This window comes from Polychytrium aggregatum (assembly GCF_025602895.1).
Source record: "Polychytrium aggregatum strain JEL109 chromosome Unknown BJ171scaffold_10, whole genome shotgun sequence".
Taxonomy (NCBI): domain Eukaryota; kingdom Fungi; phylum Chytridiomycota; class Chytridiomycetes; order Polychytriales; genus Polychytrium; species Polychytrium aggregatum.
The window spans coordinates 297,973-316,398 of record NW_026516212.1 but is presented as its reverse complement, the minus strand read 5'-3'; the positions used below and the strand labels follow the sequence as shown (position 1 = coordinate 316,398).

At 58.2% G+C, this 18,426-nt stretch overlaps 7 protein-coding genes across 7 annotated transcripts; 4 read left to right on the top strand and 3 right to left on the bottom strand.

The window, feature by feature from the left end:
• Positions 1-936: 936 nt before the first annotated feature.
• Positions 937-4,745, top strand: BJ171DRAFT_609684 (adenylate and guanylate cyclase catalytic domain-containing protein; the record flags this gene model as incomplete). The annotated part of the gene is made up of 9 exons (XM_053115260.1): positions 937-1,386; positions 1,680-2,054; positions 2,182-2,762; positions 2,887-3,106; positions 3,397-3,735; positions 3,823-4,064; positions 4,197-4,209; positions 4,294-4,431; positions 4,611-4,745. The coding sequence occupies 9 exons, from the start codon at positions 937-939 to the stop codon at positions 4,743-4,745; spliced, it is 2,493 nt and encodes an 830-aa protein (XP_052968672.1).
• Positions 4,746-5,020: 275 nt separating this feature from the next.
• Positions 5,021-7,121, top strand: BJ171DRAFT_597264 (uncharacterized protein). Its single transcript, XM_053114734.1, has 3 exons — positions 5,021-6,199; positions 6,368-6,472; positions 6,634-7,121. Exons 1-3 carry the CDS (start codon positions 5,174-5,176, stop codon positions 6,883-6,885), a joined length of 1,383 nt encoding a protein of 460 aa, XP_052968671.1. The 5' UTR covers positions 5,021-5,173; the 3' UTR covers positions 6,886-7,121.
• A 488-nt stretch (positions 7,122-7,609) lies between these two features.
• On the top strand, positions 7,610-9,277 carry BJ171DRAFT_579571 (uncharacterized protein; the record flags this gene model as incomplete). The annotated part of the gene is made up of 6 exons (XM_053113973.1): positions 7,610-7,621; positions 7,726-7,953; positions 8,271-8,381; positions 8,600-8,795; positions 8,998-9,048; positions 9,222-9,277. 6 exons carry the CDS (start codon positions 7,610-7,612, stop codon positions 9,275-9,277), a joined length of 654 nt encoding a protein of 217 aa, XP_052968670.1.
• A 20-nt stretch (positions 9,278-9,297) lies between these two features.
• Positions 9,298-9,886, top strand: BJ171DRAFT_15147 (uncharacterized protein). The gene has a single exon (XM_053105792.1). It carries the CDS (start codon positions 9,335-9,337, stop codon positions 9,800-9,802), a length of 468 nt encoding a protein of 155 aa, XP_052968669.1. The 5' UTR covers positions 9,298-9,334; the 3' UTR covers positions 9,803-9,886.
• Positions 9,887-10,048: 162 nt separating this feature from the next.
• On the bottom strand, positions 10,049-11,601 carry BJ171DRAFT_496282 (Prefoldin subunit-domain-containing protein). Its single transcript, XM_053110181.1, has 4 exons — positions 11,528-11,601; positions 11,246-11,316; positions 10,715-10,931; positions 10,049-10,450 (listed from the first exon to the last, which is right to left on the bottom strand). Exons 1-4 carry the CDS (start codon positions 11,576-11,578, stop codon positions 10,250-10,252), a joined length of 540 nt encoding a protein of 179 aa, XP_052968668.1. The 5' UTR covers positions 11,579-11,601; the 3' UTR covers positions 10,049-10,249.
• A 532-nt stretch (positions 11,602-12,133) lies between these two features.
• On the bottom strand, positions 12,134-15,022 carry BJ171DRAFT_15118 (uncharacterized protein). Its single transcript, XM_053105791.1, has 2 exons — positions 12,443-15,022; positions 12,134-12,259 (listed from the first exon to the last, which is right to left on the bottom strand). The coding sequence occupies exons 1-2, from the start codon at positions 14,837-14,839 to the stop codon at positions 12,230-12,232; spliced, it is 2,427 nt and encodes an 808-aa protein (XP_052968667.1). The 5' UTR covers positions 14,840-15,022; the 3' UTR covers positions 12,134-12,229.
• A 1,447-nt stretch (positions 15,023-16,469) lies between these two features.
• Positions 16,470-18,371, bottom strand: BJ171DRAFT_496276 (F-actin-capping protein subunit beta). The gene is made up of 5 exons (XM_053110180.1): positions 18,234-18,371; positions 17,778-17,986; positions 17,424-17,537; positions 16,977-17,217; positions 16,470-16,821 (listed from the first exon to the last, which is right to left on the bottom strand). The coding sequence occupies exons 1-5, from the start codon at positions 18,234-18,236 to the stop codon at positions 16,585-16,587; spliced, it is 804 nt and encodes a 267-aa protein (XP_052968666.1). The 5' UTR covers positions 18,237-18,371; the 3' UTR covers positions 16,470-16,584.
• Positions 18,372-18,426: the final 55 nt, after the last annotated feature.

Genomic DNA, 18,426 nt, shown 5'->3' with positions numbered 1-18,426 from the left:
CGCCAAGGCGACATGGACGGGGGCCACCTCGGCAGCCCACGGTGTTTGCAGGTGGGGCACCCGCTCGCGACGGAGCCAAAACACCAAGGGCGGGGGGCTGGTGCTGGTCAGAAGACCGTGACTGCGGCTGGAAAGGGGGTTGGTGTCCTGTCGTTGCGCAATACCCAACGCAATGCAATCGATGGAAATGGAGATGCAGATGCAGATGTGTCGGCTCTGCTCCCACTAACGACCGCCGCCTGCTGCGTCGCCTCGGTCCATCGCCCCAGCAGCAACCGGACAAACATGCGATTGCTCCGCCCGTCTCCCTGTGTACTACTGATCCATCGCCGGTTTCTCGAAGATCCATCAAGGCCGTCTGCTACATCGGCGCCTCGGTGGTCGCAAGACTCCCTGCCGAAGCGCAACCTTGGGTCCGCCCCACAGCCGTTTTCGGCTGTTTGGATTTCTCAGGCAAACTCAAAGCCGCAGATGCTGCTGGAAACCTTCGGTCGCAGCAAAGATGGTTCCGGTTCCTGCGGGCACAGAGTCCACAGCGGCTGTATGCAGCCCGGTCGATGCGCTCTCAATCATGCTGGCTCGACTGGTTCTAGAAACAGTCGCAATGTCGTCCACAGAACGCGTTTGTTGACATGTCCTGCAGCCTCGAAGAATTCGGGTAACTGGGTTGTTCCGCACTGCCCAGTGCTCTCGCACGCCTTGGAAGGATGCGTATGCTCGGGGACAGGTATATAGTCTGTCGCCGCTCGCCTGGGCTTGCTGGCAGCGCTTTGGCCACCTCAGTGCTGCGTTCCAACAGATATCCCATCTCTCGCCGTCTCAATCGACCAACACCCATCAATGAGCCAGTCGTCACGCAGGCCCGATGTGGCAGCGGTGGCTGCGTCCGCTGCGGCCGCCGTCGCTCCTGGCCAAGGAAACAAAATCTTTCTTCAGATGAGAACCGATGCCCTCAAGATCGAAGAAGGTATGAAAGGCGCCGAGAACGAGGTCCTGCGCAAGGAGGAGGAAGCCTATCTGATGCACCGCCACGACGCCGAGATCTCGCACCTGAAGAAACTGCACCAGGACGAAGTCGCCGAGAAGAAGCTTGCCTTCCAAAAGTTTATTGCTGCGCGAGATGCCCGCAAGAAGGCAAAGAAGCTGGAGAGACAGACCATCCGGGACATGAAACGGCGTGATGCCATCATCATGGAGCAGGAGGCCGCTTCCAAGGAAGCCGCTCGGGTCAAGTCGACTCTGACCATGAAGCGCGCCCAGTTTGATGCCCTCCTCGCTTACCTCGAAAACAAGCACGACAAGCAGCGCCGCCAGCTCTACGCCGCGCAGGACCGCAAGATCCAGTACGAGAAGATGATCAACAATATGGAGTATGCACACGAAAGGGTATGTGGTGCAGTAGCTGCCAGCGAGCGTGGAGATATGTGTGAGAATGGATGAGAGAACATCCGTGAGGACATCCGTGAGGACATCCGTGAGAACATCCGTGAGAACATCCGTGAGGACATCCGTGAGAACATCCGTGAGAACCGGATTGCATACAGCCGGTGCCTTGCCGAGTGCGCGAAGGGTATCCGACGCCCTGTGCACATGCCAGCTCCTGCTCATGTCTCTGCATCTCGGCACGCAAGCACGAGCTCACATCGAACTGCACTCTGTCGGGGTCCATCCCACCATAGGACGAAATCAAGAGGACGATGCAGAAAAAGTTCCAGGTTCTCATGACTCACCAGAAATCCGTCGACAAGCGCTTGGCCGACCAGCTGCGTGAAATCCAGCAGATGGAGCTGAAGCATACCAAGGAAAACTTTGACCTCGAGTTCCAGTCCTACGAAGACATCCACAACCTCAAGGCCATGCACGTCAAAGGCGTGTGCGAGCTGACGGCAGCCCAGGCCGCCGATCTGCACGCCGAGAAAGAGCGTTTGATTTCCCAGCGAGAGCAGACCAAACTGACCATTCTGGAGGCCCGCCACGTTGTCGACATGAAGAAGCTCGCTCTGGGACACCGAGACCAACTGAGACAGCTCCGTGTCCAGCAAGAGCACAGGCAAGTACGATTGTGTTGCAGTCTCGTCCGTGAGATCACAGACCTAGTATCTTCATCCTGGCGCCTTTCAGCTCACCCGAATCCAACCTGGGCGATTTCCTGTGGCTTTATTCAGACTCCGTGCCGTAAAGGTCCACTACAGCTCTAACCCAGGGCCTGTGAGCCGTGCCGAACAGGGCCAGCATGCTCACCAAAGCCGCATGACCATCTCTACCCTCGATGACGATGACATCCATTCAAAGTCAGACACAGTCAGTAACCGTGGTCGACGAAGCCCATACGGAGCTGACTCGAGCACCATCGATGACCAAAGCGACTATTACGATGGCGACGACAACGAAACGCAAGACAGGCTCCAAAGCAGCGCAGTGGATGTCATCCGCAAGCTCTCGAGCAAGCACAAGGACGCCATTGCGGCGCTCAAGGAGATGTATCGAACCGAGCTGAGCAAGCTCGAGGTCCAGATCGGCTCGCGAAAGCGCGAGCTCGAAGAGAACCAGGCCTGCGAGCTGCGGGAGCTGTGCGAAGCCCACGCAAGAGATCTCGAGGCACTGCGGACGGTCCAGGCCAAGGAAGTGCAGATGGAGGCCTCCGTGCACGAGGCCGAAGCCAAGATGCTGGTCGAGAGACGGGTGCTCAACTCGGTCCTTAGTACTGTTGTCGATGGAATCATCAACATCAATCCCAAGGGAAAGGTCTCTCGGTTCAATCGGTAGGTTGGTCGATCGCAGGGTTGGTCGATCGCAGCGTGCCAAGTCCGGTGCTTGGCGAGAGTTGCAGGTACTAGTGTGGTAAGACCAAACTAACGTCCCATGATTCGGCAATGTGCCATTCAGTGCCGCAGAGAACATGTTTGGATACAAGTCCGACGAGGTGCTTGGCCGCAACATCAAGATGCTCATGCCTCCCGAGATCGCCGACCAGCACGACGGCTACCTGAACAACTATTTCACAACTGGCATTGCCCGAATCATCGGCTCTGGCAGACGCGCTTTTGGCATGAAGAAGAACGGCACGACCTTCCCGGTGCATATCTCGGTCTCGGAAGTGCTTGAGGTGAGCAAAGGCCTGCCAATCACGGAGGATGCTCCGGTGAAATACCGGAGTCACTCCAGCATGCCCAAAGGCGCGACCATGCCAACGCTGCATGAGCATACGCTCGCTGCAGGATCTCCGGGCATATGCCGCATGATCAACTAGCACCGTCCTGGTGATTGGCATGAATATCGCCATTGTTTTCTGGCTGCCGAGCTGTGGCCTAGAGCACCAATGGTATCACACTTGATGTCTCACCTCCAATGGTATCAAACTCGATGGTCTCACTCCGGTTTCTTGGATCTATCCAGGAGGGCGCCCATCTGTTCACCGGCATCATCCGCGACCTCACAGAGGAGGTTCGCTTGGAAGATGAGCAGCGTGCCAAGGACGAAAAGAAGCGGCTCGAGCTCACCGACCTCCTCAAGGAGCTTGACATCTCCAAAGCCAAGGCCGACGATATTCTCAGTCAGATGCTGCCTCCCGCCATCCAGGTGCAGCTGATGGCCGGACAGCCCATTGTTCCGGAGGCATTCGATCAGGCGACAGTGTTCTATTCGGACATCTGTGGCTTCACCGAGATCAGCTCCAAGAGCACGCCGATGCAGATGGTGCAGCTGCTCAACTCGCTCTACACCACATTCGACGGAGTAAGTGGCACCCGCCATGCAATGGGGTGGACTGTCCTGCATGGATCGCCGAAGGAGAATACACGCTGACCGGCCGTTACCCATCAGATCATCAGCAAATATGATGCATACAAGGTCGAGACCATCGGCGACTCGTACATGGTTGCCTCTGGTGTGCCGCGTCGCAACAATGACCGTCATGCGTGCGAAATCGCCGACATGGCCCTTCACATGCTGTCGGCGATCAGCACCTTTAGCCTGCCGGATCGCCCCGAGCTCAAGTTGCGCATGCGGATCGGCATGCACTCTGGCCCGGTCGTTGCCGGCGTCGTTGGACTCAAAATGCCAAGGTGAGACTGAGCGGCCAGAGAGACGCCGAAAGCTGTCGAGGGGTCTGAATGCAGTGCTGGAGTGTAGTGAGGCGAACTGCCTGTCTACATCGAGAAACCCGACTGACCCGCTGCCCTGGTCTCTGCGAACAGATACTGCTTGTTTGTAAGTACCGAGTGCTCTGAAATCCGCTTTACACACTGAGGACCTCTCACTAACCAAGCACTGGTGCTAACTGCGGGTCTGCAGGGAAGTACAACTACTGAAGCCTCGCGCATGGAATCCAGCGGCCAGCCGATGCGCATCCAAGTCAGCGAAGCAACATACAAGCTGCTGCAGCGCGACGGCTCGTACGAGCTGGTGTGCCGCACGGACCGCCCGCCCGAGGTAATGCACGGCTTACAGCTTGTTGCCTTGATCAGAGGCTGGATCCTGAAAGAGAGAGCTGAGGTGTGGGAGCGGCACGGGTATTTGCGCAAGATAGCACGGATCGTTGTGGTATCCTGGATCAGTGAGCCCAGACGGCGCGACTGACATTCCTATGGCTGGATGAACCAACATTCCAGGCGAAAGGGCGCACGTACTGGCTGGTCGGCAAGGACAACTTTTACATGCCGCTCCCTGAAGAAACCCTGTGTCTGTCCACCAATTGCGTCAGCATCCCCGTGCCGGCGACCCTATCGAATGAAGCCGAGCAGTAGCACCGCCTTGGCGAATGGCCATCGCCATCCGCTGTTTGAATACACAGATACCCGCGGTAGACTATCCCAGCCGCTGCTGCTTGTCCGTTGGATGGGTGCTGTCCATTGGCCGGAGACCATACTGCGCGTGGGATGGACGCTGGATCGACCCCGAGGACAGGGGCCAGCCCGCCCATGGCCCGGCGCCAAAGCCTTGGCAGCTGCAGCGCCACCGGGTCACGGGCGGCTGAAACAAACACGGCCGTTTCCATCGTCTTTCCCTCCCATCTGTCCGGCGGCCATCGACCGACTTGCTCTCCATCAGTCCGCTGTCCTGCCTTCTCCGTCTGCCCTGCTTGATCCTCCATCCGGCCCTTCCCCAGATCCAAGAGCAAGTCTGCTGCATAGGCACCCACTCTGTCCTCGTCGCCAACTCCCCAAAGCCCGCCATGTCGTCCAACCCCAGTGACAAGGGTGATCGCCCTGATGTCCCCGGCAAGGCTGCGGCCAACACCTCGCCCACCAGCTCGACGGGCGAATTCAAGCCTTGGCGGCCGCTCGAAAGCAAGCCGTTGCCTGAACCAGCACAGACCTACACCCAGTTCTCGGCGGCCCCGTCCAACTTCCCATCTTCGACAAGCCCCGTCCAGGCCGCCACCCCGTATGTCCGCCAGTACTCCGATCACCAGCCCGGCCCGTCCAGCTACTACGCCCAGCAGCCCAGCTCTAGCCACTATGGGCCCTCACCCCCGGCAGACCGGTACTACGAGCAGTCTTATGCTCGTCCCTATGAGCAGTCGTCCGGATCAGGCTATTACAGCCAGTCCCCGCCCGCCTCGGCCTCCTATGCCGCCGGCTCGACCGCCGGATACCGCCAGCCCACGGAATATGGCCACCCCACCTCGCCGACCGAGTACCGAAACCCTGTCTCACCAAGACAAACGCAGCGGCCCTATGGAGATGCCAGTATCGTTCCTACACAAACCTCGTATCCGCCTCAGCGAAGCAAATACGAAGCTGTGCCCACAAAATCGCTGGACTATACCCCCGATCAGCGCGGGCTGTATGCGCATCCGGAGCATCGCCAGACTTCCTCGGTTGATAAGCGACAGAAAACATCCAACGCCAGAGTGCTGGATCCCGCCAGCGACACTGGATATGATCGTCGGCCCAAAGACAGGCGCTACTGCTGCTGCTTTCGTACCCGGCGAGGCTGCTGCACTTTCTCCATCCTGCTCACCATCCTGATCCTGGTCGGTCTGGGTCTGGCGGTGTACTTTTTGTATCCGCGCTTCCCGACGATCAACGTCTCGAGCCCTTTCCTGCTGAATAGCAGTGCCGGCTTGACGACCCTGGGCTCGCTTGGTTCTGCATCGGCGGCCAGTCCGTTCGTCTTGTCGTTCGGCTTTGCAGTCAACATCACGGTGAACTCCCAGAACTACATTGACATTTTTGTGTCGTCGCTGACGGTGAATGTAAGTATGCCTTCTGCTTGGGTCTGTAGTGTTGCTCCTCTGCAGAGAGCGGCGACGGGCATGGGCATGCGGGACGACCTGTCTGGGCTCGTTGCTGGCAGCAGCCAATGACCAAGTGTTTCCCAGTCGGTGGCTAACGGCGATGTGCGTTTGCCCACTCTCACACAGATCAACCTCCTCGACAACAACGGAAACCCGCTCTCGTCCGTCAAAGGAACTGGAGTGGCCAACAACTTCAACATCCGCTCCTTCCAGACATCGGTTGTGACTTTGGTGAGTCTCTCTGCGCATGGGTGGTGGCAACACTAGATTGGATTAGATGATTCCAGGCCGCTGCATGTTGTCTGTGTTGCATGTGTCGCATGGCTTGCATGTGTTGCGTGTGATGTCGTTGCCACTGCTAACCATGCTCTCGCTCGACGGATGCGCTGCAGCCCACGAACGTTTCCTATACCACAACCAGCCCTGTCAGCGTCAAAAACATTGTCGACCCTGACTTTTTGGTGCTGGAGTCGTCCTGCGTCGGGTCGACGCCCTTCAACTTCAAGTACACCGGCTCTCTGACGATCCCGCTGATCTCTTGGACCGGGTATCACCCCAGCTTTGATGGAACCTTTACCCAGGACTGCCCCAGCGCTATGCGAACCGCTATTGCGAGCCTGATCAACGGAGGCTCGTTCCTCTAGCGTCCTCAGATCTGCCGCTGGCCGGGCTGTGGCTCGGCGCAGAGGCCTTGGCATCGTCCGTTCCCTCCACGCCGTTTCGGCGACGATCGGACCTGGGTACGTCAGCGCCTTCCTGACGGCCATTGCAACGATATTCACTCTGCAACGTTCACAAATTGTAACAGGGCGTCTCGTTTGCTTTCGACTTTTCTTTATGTTTTGAGTGGGAGTCAATACATGCACATCCATCATTCACAGTCGGGTCGGGGCGGCCATGGACACACCACCCCACCCCACCCCACCCACTCCATTCGAGCCCTCGCTTGCTCGGTCGGTCGGTCGGCCGCTCAATAGACATACCGCCCCAGCGCCTGCATCTGTCGGTGCTGTGGGCCGGCAGCGGTCGTCGGCTGATCCGCCGTGGCCGTCGCTGCAAGGCTGTGTCGCGCGGCATCAGAGAGAGCCAACGAGCAGATGTTGCGCCTCCATCGCCTTTCCGCTGTGATTGAACGGGCGGCGATCCGTTTCGCTCGAGCTTACAGGTGTCTATCCGCCTCACCATCGCTCTCCATCTCTCCCGCCACCTGCCTAGCTCTCCCGCTTGCTGCCCTGATCACACATCCTGTTCGCTCCTGGCCACTGTTGCCAACCTGCAGCCGCACCGGCCGTCGCCTGTCTTGCTCCGCATCGACAGCTTGCGTTTATCCCAGTTGTCGAGAGCATCCTGGCCGCATCTGCTGCCGAAATGGACCCTCAAGTACAGCTGCCTCTCCAGCCTACCCAGCGACGTTCTCAGCCGCTCGTCGCCCGGACTCATGCTTACTGACCTCCATATCGCCCTCCCGCTCCCTCCGTCGACAGCAACTCTACTCCAAGCTCCTGGGGACCGACCGGCCGCAGCATCCGACAATGGGACCCAGCCAGACAAAGTCGACCCAGAACGGCCTGTTTCTCAACAGCGGCTTCAGCAGCTCAACCGCCTCCCTGCCGTCGCTCAGCCGAAAAGCCTCTCTGGCCTCGAACGGTAGCGGAGTCTCGGCCTCGCTCCGTGAGTCCGGCACCAGCAATCTCAACGGAGCATCGTCCAATGTAGGGCCGCCCAGCCGAAGCCATTGGAAGGTGAGCCCAGCCGATACAGCCGCTTCCTCCGACTCTCCACAATCCCAAAGATTGTCTCTGGCCTGAAAGCAGCGCATTCGCCCTGGCCTTTTCGAGTGCTAGTGCAGTTGGTGCACGAGCAACCATCTTGGCCTGAGTTCCAACAGCGTTCGTGATGTTGCCCACCCCCTCGTCTCCAGTCCCGCCTCATCTTCGGGTCCATGGTCCTGTATCTCACCTGCCGTCCTTGCTCACTCACATCGGATCCACGGTGGTGCCTATGATCTCGATCCTTGCCGGTTGAACAGCCCGACAACGCTGCTAGCGAGTGCCAGCGCTGCGCTCAGAAATTCACCATCCTGAAGCGACGACACCACTGCCGCAAGTGTGGCGACATCTTTTGCAACGATTGTTGTTCGGTAGGTGCACAGCAGAAGAATGTACTCTGTATGATACGATACAATACGATCCGATCCGATACGATACATGCTGGTCAGGCTGCCATGTACGCCCAAGCTCGGTTTGCGGCCTGTCGCCCACCGCCCGTCGAGCCCACCGATGCCTTCCTGTAGAGCAAACGGGCCTTCATGTGCAGAGTCCAGCCACTGATATGCGGTGCGACGATGTGCTTCTTCAGATGGCTATGCGATTAGACCAGGACGGCAACCACAACGATGCCGGTGTCATGTGCCGGGTGTGTGTCTTCTGCTACACATCGCCTTGGCATTCCAAAGGCGGCCAAGTCGAGTCCGTGGACGAGACCCGCGGTGAGGCCAAAAACGAAATCAAGGATGCCGATAGCAACGACGAAGACGATGAGGAGGAATCAAGGGGTAAGCACTGTGCAAAATGGGGGGGGCCAGGAGACGGGCAGGGGATTATCAAGTGATAATAGTGCCTTTCGAGCCAAAGTCTGCAGCCGTGCTTATTGCTGAACACTCGGCACTGCCCCATCATGTGCATACAAGCTGGGCATATTTTGCAGCTTATGGCACCGATACCGTGCTCAGCTGACCTCTCTCCCGTTTCCACCAGACGAGATCGGCCCGATGCCTGTCCTAATCAAGGCCGGGAATATACCACATCGTATGTCTGATTTGCGTCGCATTGCCATGGCTCGCTCCACACTGTCCAGCAGCGCCACGATTCCTTCGCAGTCGGCTCTATAGCGCTGTATTTGGATCATATATACTGCTACTGACTTGTGTGTGCTTCTGGCTGGCTCTCCGTATGTTTCGGGCTGACGTTCAATCGTATAGCCGACCCGCCGCCGTTGTCGTCCGTGCCATCCGACTGGACATGGTCAACGTTCTAGCCCGACGATGTGCCAATCAACCTTTTCTTCCTCTCCTCTCCCCCCACCCTCAAAAAAATGGTGAGGCTCAGACAGCCAGCATCTTGCGCTGTTCAGAATCATTGCATCGCAGGCGTTGGCCATGTTGGAAGCCGGCCCAGGATCGCGATGGGTTGCGCCTATTCGATGCTAGTCGCGGTGTTGATGCTCGCCATAGCTAACCCTGACTATGTTGCCAGGATAATCGAGCACAATCAAAGCGGATTCCAGTGTACCGCTTCTAAAGCCACCATCTTCCCAAGATCCAAAAATATTGCTGAGTATGCTCCAGCCGTCGTTGTCCTCACAACCCCGGCCTCTTCGACCTCCTCCTTTGATAACCTTGCCTTTCGTACCTTCCCCGCTGTTTTTTACTTTGGTTACCTGTTGCGAAGCCTTTGTTTCTCGCTCTTGCTGTTGTCGGATTCCTTTGGTATCCAGGTCTTCAGATGGATTGGTAGTCTGTCGATCACTCCCTGTCGACTTTTCTCGTCTGTAATTTTGTAGCCTCGCTTCCTCTCGTTGCTTAAACTTGAATGCGCTGTTGTTGTTGCTACTGCTGCTGCTGTTGTTGTTGTTTTCTGTCGATTCTCACCTGCGACAGCTGCATCAAAGATCGGTTTGCTCAACCTCGTCCTCAAGACGGTGCTCCGGGAAGCAACTCAAAGAGCAGTGATGTTGGGAAAGGACTCATTTTTGCAAATAACACCGGTTTCGCTAGAGTGGACGACATCACTTTTCAGGAAACAAAGAATACGAGTGGATGAATGGCCGTGGGTGGGTGTATTCAGGATCTTCAACAGAGCCTTCAATATCCTCAAATCAGGGCGTGCCTCCCGTGCTCCACGTCCCGTTTCTCGCTTTATGACCACTGTAGAGAGCGGATGGTAAGGGATATTGCCGACCCGCAAGCGTTGAAGAGCGGAGGTGGCGAGCCAGGCGCACCGCTGCTTCTTAGGCCTTGGCAGTTTGCTCGCGGCGCCGCTTGACGTCCCAGTTGTGTACTCGGGCAGTGTTGACCTCCATGGTGGTGATCTGTTCTCGCAAAAAGTTCAGATCTTCGTCGACCTCGAGCAGCCGCTTCCCGGCTGTGTCGTACTTTTCAGAGAGAAGCTCGCTCGCTTCCTCCGTCGAGTACTCGAGCATCACGTTCGCCTAAGAGAGGGAGAGAGAGGGGCAAATCGACTCGTAAGCAGGCCAGTCCGGCGCAGAAGCTGGCTGGTCCTGGTGCGCTGGATTCAGTGCGATTTGTCGACAATCGAGGGATATGTTTGGAGCACGTTTCGTCTCGGCTTTGAATCCAACAAAGTCCGATCTATCCCGATCAGCATAGAATTCGCATCCGATATTGCCTGTGGCAAGTAGATCTAGGCCTCATCCGCCCACGCTGCAGCAAAAATGAAGGAAGCGACCGCTTACGCCGAGCCAGAGGTAGACGGTGCCTCGGGGTTGGATCTTGGCGCTGGCCCACAGGGTCTCGTTGAGTTCAAACTGCGTCTCGATGGGTGTGTCGGGATCGGTCTCTTTCTTGCCGACGAGGAAACGGACAATGTCCAGGGTCTTTTTGATCTCAGGCAGCTTGTTGTCGAGATTCTTCTTGCGCTGCAGCAAATGCACCTCCATGTACTTGTATTTGCTGAGGACCACAGCGCACAAAAAGGATTCAACATCGATGCATCCCAGAAAGGTACCAATGTTGGCCGTTTCGGCAGGTGGGATGAACCCGCGAGGTGTGCGCGGATATCGGGGGGGGGCAATGGCCAACCAAGCCAGATAAAGCCCGGGTCGGCGAAAGAAGAGCCAGGATCAGAGGCAGGATCGATAAAGGGTCAGCGATAGAGACAGCGAGATATATCGCATCGCTTAATGTGCCAAGCACTGGCCCCAGGGACGGTGGAGCTGGCCGCCAGCAGAGATGGTCGGGCCACAGAATCGAACGGCAGCCCTTACGAGATCATCTCCTGGAACTTGCGCAAAGTGTCGTCGACGGTGGAGCCCACGATGAATTCATCGATGTTGCCCTATAGATTCATCGATATTAGACACAGTGCCAGCAGCAGGCAGCTGGGGGTGATGTCGAGGCAAAAAGAGCTGCGTCGGCGACCAACTGCATCGGTTTGCAGATGAGCAAGTTTGGTACATTTGACACAGCGACGATAGGGCAGGATGCAGATGCCCATGCAGATCGGCAAGACCGAGCAGCGGCTCTGTACAGCATGCACTTCAACATACAATGAAGGGGGCCTTGGGGATTCCCCTGGGATTCGAAGGAATGGCAGCCATGAGACAGATGTGCGATCGGTGCAGCAGCAGACGGCGACGAGGACCCGCCGATCTGAACGATCCCCAAGCCGACCAGTCCGGTCACGTGGAGTACGCCGCCTCTCGCCTGTTCTCGGCGCCTCGTGGAGGAATGCCCCTGTCCAGCACCCACGGAGCGGATGGTCGCTGTGGAGGATGAATGTGTCTATTCCATTCAGAGGAGGGCAGTACAGTCAATCCAGAAAGAAACGGGACAGCCGTGGCTCCAGTGGGCAGGCCATGCGATTTTTTCCCGTTCTGGTTGGCAATCTCTCTGTGTGGCGCATCCACTCGCCCTCTGGACAGCTCCATGGTGTATCGATATCAAGATACTCGGCCTTCTCGAATCGCTTGGCTTCCCGGTACTGTGAGCACATCTGGAGATCGAGTCGCTTGAATCGCCGTCGCCGGGCAGACTGAAGTACAGCTGTATGTCCAGCATGTCTCCATCGAATACATGGCGAATGTATTGCAAGAAGGAACGGTCATGGCCAGCGCGCGATGTTTTGAGGCAACAAGCTATTCGGTCAATGACCAAAATCCGAGGTGTCCCGGATTTTATTGGATTGGCTGTAACAGGGTGTCCCGCTTCATTTATGAGCGACCCGGAGCGAGCAAGCACACGGGTCCAACTCAGTGATAATTGAGCGATCGTGCCACGCGCTGGATCCAAGTGAAGCCGATACACCGAAAACCAGTCAGCACAGTGAGGGAGCGATTGCCAGACTGCAGCAAAGAGCATCAAGAGCGCAGCCACGGATGCGAGTGCTAGCTACCACGACCATCCGCCAGCAGCAATTGGCAAGACAGCTGGGGCTGCAGGTTCCTGCTCGTGGTCCAACTTACATTATAGATCGATGTCAGCCAGCCTGGCTGCCCAGGGAGATACTGGGGCCGGTATTCGTCCTCGTCTTCGTCCCCATCCCCATCCCCATTCCCATCTTCGTCTTCGTCCATGGGGTCGTCCTCGATCTCGTCTTCTCCGTTGCCGTCGTCCTCGCCCACATCATCATGGTCACCGAAGCCCTCGTCCGCTTCCAGCGCGATCTCTTCGTCGTACACAGATTCCTCGCCGTTGTCGCTTGGTTGATCTTCGTCGTCGTCGGCATCTTCATCCTCCTCGCTTCCGTCCTCGCCTTCATCTTCATCTTCATCTTCATCCTCCTCGTCATCTTCGTTGTCGTCGGGCTCGGTCTTTGGCTGGCCAAACCAGCTTCGGAAGATGGATGTGGTCAAGATGATCGGGTTGCGGATCAAGGATCGCTGCGGCGTGCCTCGGATTCGAACCGGGAGCCGGGAGCCATCTTTGCGAACCAAATCGACTTGTCTCTGCGATGCGGGGCGCGATGGGGCCGAGATCGGGACTTGGGTGGTGTTGGCCTGATCGTCGTACTTGACTCGCTTACTGGCAGACGCGGGCTCAATCTCCACTTCAAGCTGTGTCTGGAGACCCAGCGTGTTCTGAGAAGGAAGCTTTGGGTACAGCGATCCATTCGCCAGAGCAGCGCGGTTGAAGCGCCGGGGCTGCGCGATTGGCCGGCTCGCCAAATTGGCAAAAGGATCAGATCCATGGGTGCCATTGCTTGCACTGTCGTCCTGGGAAGAGAGGGGGCTTGGTGCGATGCGATGGACTTGGGGAGTGACTTCCTGGCGCTCCCGCTTCTTGCCGACAACTGGGGCAGGGCTCCGAGGGTCGCTTGCAGCCTTGGATCCCTCCGTGTAGCGCGCAAACTTGCCAAAGATGGACGAGAGGGGTCGGATCGAGCTCGTAGGCGCAGCGACCGGCGAAGGGAGGTCAGCATCAAGATAGATGGAGTCGGGCGACTGAGGGCGCTGCGGCTCAGTCAGCGAGCAGGAGCTTGGAGTCGTGCGGGCAAGCGAATGAGCCGAGGTTTGGTTGGGAGTCCGGTGCTCGCGGCGGTATGCAGAAGCAGCAGCGAGAGGCGAGGTTGCCGCAGGCGGCTGGCTCTCGCCCAGATCGTCGTCTTCCTGCAGTGGGGGGACAGTCTCGATTCTGGACTGTGTCCATGGCGACTCCGAAGAAGGCGAGACAGGCGATCGGGGGGTGAAGAAACGCGGGGACACGAAAGAAAAGTCAAAGAGTGACTTTCGCGAAGGCGTCTGGGCAACATCGGACAGTGTATCGATCTCGGACTGAGAAGTGGATGGAGCGACGGGAGCATCGTGGGACTCCTGAGGACTCGACTGCGATGAGGCGGTGGGGCGATTGATTTCCGAATCGGCCGGGCTGGCGACCTTGGGGGAGGGCTCAGATGGCGTAGTAGAGACTGCCAGGACAGGAGGAGGGGTGCGAACAATGACCACCGGGACAGAGCTCGAGGCCTCCTTTGCTGCAAGCGAGGCTCTGGTGGCAGCAGTGGCTCGGATGGCCGCTGATGTCTTGGTGCTGATGGCTGTTTTTGCACTTGAGGTCTTGGCGCTGGCCGATTTCCGCCGAGGTTTATCCGCAACAGGAGGTGCTGGGGCAGGTGCTTCAGGCGCCTCGGCTTCCGGAGGGGAGGTTGAGGCACCACGGGCGATCAACGAGGCACGGGATGGTGTTCGACGGGATCTGCGGGCAGGTGTCAGCGAAGTACTGGTGTCGGCTTTAGCCTCTGCGGCTGGCTCGGCGGGTGGGAACGAGAGGGGATCGATTGTGGCTCGTTTCCGAATCGAGCGCTTCGGGGTAGAGACGACAGATTCCTGGGACGAGGTCAATGCATCGCTGGGAGACACATCAGCAGGAGCGTTGTAGGGAGCGTCAGGATTGGGAACAAACTCGTAGGCCAACCGGGAGCCGCCCAGGCGGGTCGATACCTTGCGGGCGCGGAGGGCAGCCTTTCGGGAAGGAGTCATGGTGCCAGGGTTGGTGACAGGGGCCTCAGCATCCGGAGCAGAAGCAGAGGCATCCTCAGAAACAGTAGTGTCCGGGAGAGCAGGGTCCGACGCATGTACTGCCTCCTCCACAGGAGTCTCGGACTTGATCCGGGTTCTCGATTGGGTGCGCTGGGTGCGCTGGGTGGGTGCAGACGAGCCGACCTGCAGGGCCCTGATGGTCTGCCGCACATGCTGTTCGGGAACAGGGACGACAACGGGATCCTTTTCTTTCTTGAAGAGGGTCGATTCCGCAAGGATCTGCTTGGTGCTCCGGACCTTGCCCGCAGGAGGCAGGAGTGCATCACTCGAGGCTGAAGCAGGGCTGGCCGGCAGCAGGACCACTGGGTCACTTCCGCCGTAGTCCATGTAGTCTGCCTTGTTGAGCGGCTCGGCTGCCGCCGGGATGGCCTTGTTTTCCTTTTGGATATTGACGTGCGAGGATGCCTTGGCTGAATGGGATTTGGCAGTATGAGCCTTGACGGCCTTGGCGGCCGAGGCTTTTGGGGTCTGTCCGCCGGCTTTCTCGGCAGCGGGCTTGGCGACCGATTTGCGCGGGGTTCGGGGAGCAGCGGGGGCGGCGTGGGCGGCGTGGGCAGCGGGAGCGGAGGAGCCAAAGGCGAGCTTGAGATACTCGATGCGCTCTTTGATCTGGAAGAGACATACAGGGACAGAGATCAGCGATTCGACCAGACGAATGGGGTTGAGGCCGTCAATTCAGATCATAGAGACAGATGACCACAGAGCCAGCACACCATGGACGTGCCGCGGACATGCCGCGGACTCATCGATCCCTCACATGGGGTCGTCTTTTGATGTAGAGAAGCTGCAATGCTTCGAATCCCATGCCCAAATGGCTGCTGGACCACCCCAGAGTCATGGACCATCGCAGCGCTTCTCACCTCACTGACGGTCTTCAACCCTCCGAGCTCCTTTTTGATCGAGCGATAGTCTGAACAGACCGTAACGGCCCGTTTGAGCTCGGCATCCTATGGAGAGTGCGACAAGTGGCGGTTGGCAGGCAACAAAAGTCGTTCCGGGCAAGAGTTAGTTGGCGGAGCGGGCCGCCTATGGCGACAAAAGGGACGCTGGCGAAGTGCTGGGTGGCCGTGCACGCGGCTATCTCACAGTCTTGCAGATGAAATGAAAAGGCTTGGATCTCGAAGCGCAATCCACGAGCATAGACGAGGGAAGCGATGGTGCGGGAACGACTCTGGTACTTCTTGTGGACGCCAGACAGACATGGTGCAGTGAAACAGGCGTCTATGGGCTTGGATGGACTCGGTCGAATCTGTGGAAGGGATGAGCGAATGAGAACCAGGCCGATCGGAGACCGCCGCCGAGATCCGGCAGGCTGGGACGGGAGAACACACCGCGGCGGGGCAGACTGACCGTGGGGCTGGCGATGCTAGATCGGCCGTGGAGGAGCAGGCGATTGCGTTGTGGGAGCAGGCCAGATCGGCGTTGGAGAGTGACTCGATCGGGAGGGGAAGGGCGCCATCAGCCCAAGCCGGCGTTTCGCCGACCAGCGGACTGCCTTTTCGGGACGTATTGGTTCGCGCCACGTGTGCTCGCGTGACCACAAGCCGGGATGGCTTGGCGATGATCTCGCTCTAGAGCGAGAGCGAGCGAGAGCAGGCGAGAGCAGGCGAGAGCAGGCGAGAGCAGGCGAGAGCAGGCGAGAGCAGGCGAGAGCGAGCGAGAGCAGGCGAGAGCAGGCCGTTCCCACAGAGCATCAGATCGTGGCTCCACAGTATATCCATGACCGCAACGGCGATTCCTCTGGAGTCGTGATGCAACCTTGGCGACTCAAGCTCTTCACCCAGGGCATTCACCCAGGGCATTCACCCAGGGCATTCACCCAGGGCATTCACCCAGGGCATTCACCCAGGGCATTCACCCAGGGCATTCACCCAGGGCATTCACCCAGGGCATTCACCCAGGGCATTCACCCAGGGCATTCACCCAGGGCATTCACCCAGGGCATTCACCCGGAGGCTGCCAAGGAGATTGCTGGTTTATTGCAACTGGACGCAGGCGTTCAAAGCCCACACAAGCAAAGCGGAAATCGGGCAATGTCCCGTTCGCCCAAGTGAAAAGTGTAGCCCACCGCCTCAGTTGTTGCCAGCGTTTCGCTTGTTGAGCATGGCAAACAGTTCGTTAGTGACCGACATTTGCTGCTGCACCACTTCAAGGTTGGTGGCCGATCGCAGGTCGTTGACAACCTCGCGTGTCTTTCCAAAGTAGATCTCCTGGAGAGCGTTGCGCATCTTGATCTCGACATCCTCGACAATGCGGCCAAGGTTGCCGACGTGGGCCGAGTAGTCGTCCAAGGGGCAATCCACTTCGTGCTGCGGTCCGCCATCACAGCCAGAGACAAGAGGCGAGTTCCCGTGTGGATTAGTCCGAATCGCGCAGAGCCTCGATCTGAATCCTCCAGCAAGAGCATGTGGCCTTATCTTTCAGGATTAGTCCTGTCTGCCAGCTTTATGGCATCACGACTCACCTGCCGGGTCAGGCTGCCGGCCAGCGAGAGATCACCCATCTTCTGCGAGCCCGTGGTCAACGAGAGCATGACGGTCGAGGTGAGCTTGTAGTGAGCCTCGCGGCGCTTCTCCTGAACCTCAAAAACATGGATCGAGTCCCACGAGCCGCCCTGGTCGTTGGTCTTCTTGATAAGAACAACAGCCGCGAAAGCTTCGTCCAGGTCCCACATATAAACGGACGAGACACCGCCCTCGTAGTACCTAGTCAGTCAAAGCAAACGAGATGGCAGCGTGCACGCGGCAAGAGATGCAGTTGCCATGGTCAGGAACAAATCTGGTCTCGCCACCACCGGTATGGGCCGTCGACAGCCCAGGCATATCGCTGTTGACACTCGCCCATCTCGCTGGACTTGCTCGACCACAGCCATTCAACAGAGTCGATGAGACATGGGCAGATCTGCACCCACATTTCTCGGTACGTATCGAAGGCGTCATTGGCAGAGACCTCCAGCTTCCTCAGCTTGAGCGAAGGCTGGGTGCCATCGTGGAGCTGAGGGTCATAGTCGTTCGACCACGGAGAACTGTGTTGATGCAACGATCGTTGGATGGCCCAACGATGGTTAATATACACAGCAGGTAAATCTTCGAGAGGGAGGCAGTGGCATTCTGCTCATGGCATCGAGGCAGACGAGCCGGGTGGCAGAAAAAGCATCGTGGCGTGCTCGGCTCGGCGGGGTGGCTCGGCTGCTTGGCTCGAGGAAACGGCCAAGCTGTTCAGCCAGAAGGCCGAGGCGTCAGGGCCGCCATCGGCAACAACGCACCGATAGGACTCTCCGTCGCGGTTGTAGTCGCAGAGAAGGTAATCTCGCCCGGTCTGGCGACAGCGCTGAACCTTCAGGGGCTGGTCGATGGCCGAGAGGAGCTCATCCGTCAGATCGGGGACGAGGTTGATGAGATCCGTCAGGCTCTGCTCCACATGCTGCGGAGGCAGGCGACGCATCAAGTCAAGAGCACAATCGATGGGTTCGGTCTGTGCAAAGAGAATAGCCGATAAGCGCACGGCCGTTGTGTGGGCCTTTGGAGGGGCACTCGCAACCAAGAGACGCCCCTTGGCTGCATATCCCGTTCGCTCATCTGCGATCGCAGTCCAAGCAACGTCCGGGCTGACCCGAGCGCCAAGGATATCATTCAGGTGAATGTGGTATTCGCGGTCAAGCAGAACGTCGGAGGCGCTAGATGGATCAAGCGGCTGCTTGGTCGCAGTCCAGACGGCTTACCATGGTCGTCTTGGGCTGGACAGAGCGGAAGATGAGAGGGCGAGTCGCCAGGGTCGACGGAAGGGCAAAATCGCCCAGGCCCACAGCCGGGACAGATGCTGTGTAACCAGAGACCGCAAAGGCCTTGGCTGAGCCCTGAGAGCCAGTGCAAGGACCAGCAACTGGGACAGCACCACCACATTCCCAGATGAGA

Coding starts and splice junctions, on each gene's coding strand:
- BJ171DRAFT_597264 (XM_053114734.1), top strand. CDS start 5,174: ATGTCGTCCAACCCCAGTGACAAGGGTGATCGCCCTGATGTCCCCGGC. Junction 6,200..6,367: donor TGTCGTCGCTGACGGTGAAT/GTAAGTATGCCT, acceptor ACTCTCACACAG/ATCAACCTCCTCGACAACAA. Junction 6,473..6,633: donor AGACATCGGTTGTGACTTTG/GTGAGTCTCTCT, acceptor GATGCGCTGCAG/CCCACGAACGTTTCCTATAC.
- BJ171DRAFT_15147 (XM_053105792.1), top strand. CDS start 9,335: ATGGTGAGGCTCAGACAGCCAGCATCTTGCGCTGTTCAGAATCATTGC.
- BJ171DRAFT_496282 (XM_053110181.1), bottom strand. CDS start 11,578: ATGGCTGCCATTCCTTCGAATCCCAGGGGAATCCCCAAGGCCCCCTTC. Junction 11,317..11,527: donor TCCCCAAGGCCCCCTTCATT/GTATGTTGAAGT, acceptor ATGAATCTATAG/GGCAACATCGATGAATTCAT. Junction 10,932..11,245: donor AAGTTCCAGGAGATGATCTC/GTAAGGGCTGCC, acceptor TGTGGTCCTCAG/CAAATACAAGTACATGGAGG.
- BJ171DRAFT_15118 (XM_053105791.1), bottom strand. CDS start 14,839: ATGGACTACGGCGGAAGTGACCCAGTGGTCCTGCTGCCGGCCAGCCCT. Junction 12,260..12,442: donor GGCTGACATCGATCTATAAT/GTAAGTTGGACC, acceptor ACTTGGATCCAG/CGCGTGGCACGATCGCTCAA.
- BJ171DRAFT_496276 (XM_053110180.1), bottom strand. Junction 17,218..17,423: donor TTCGATACGTACCGAGAAAT/GTGGGTGCAGAT, acceptor TTGACTGACTAG/GTACTACGAGGGCGGTGTCT. Junction 16,822..16,976: donor CCGGCAGCCTGACCCGGCAG/GTGAGTCGTGAT, acceptor GGCGGACCGCAG/CACGAAGTGGATTGCCCCTT.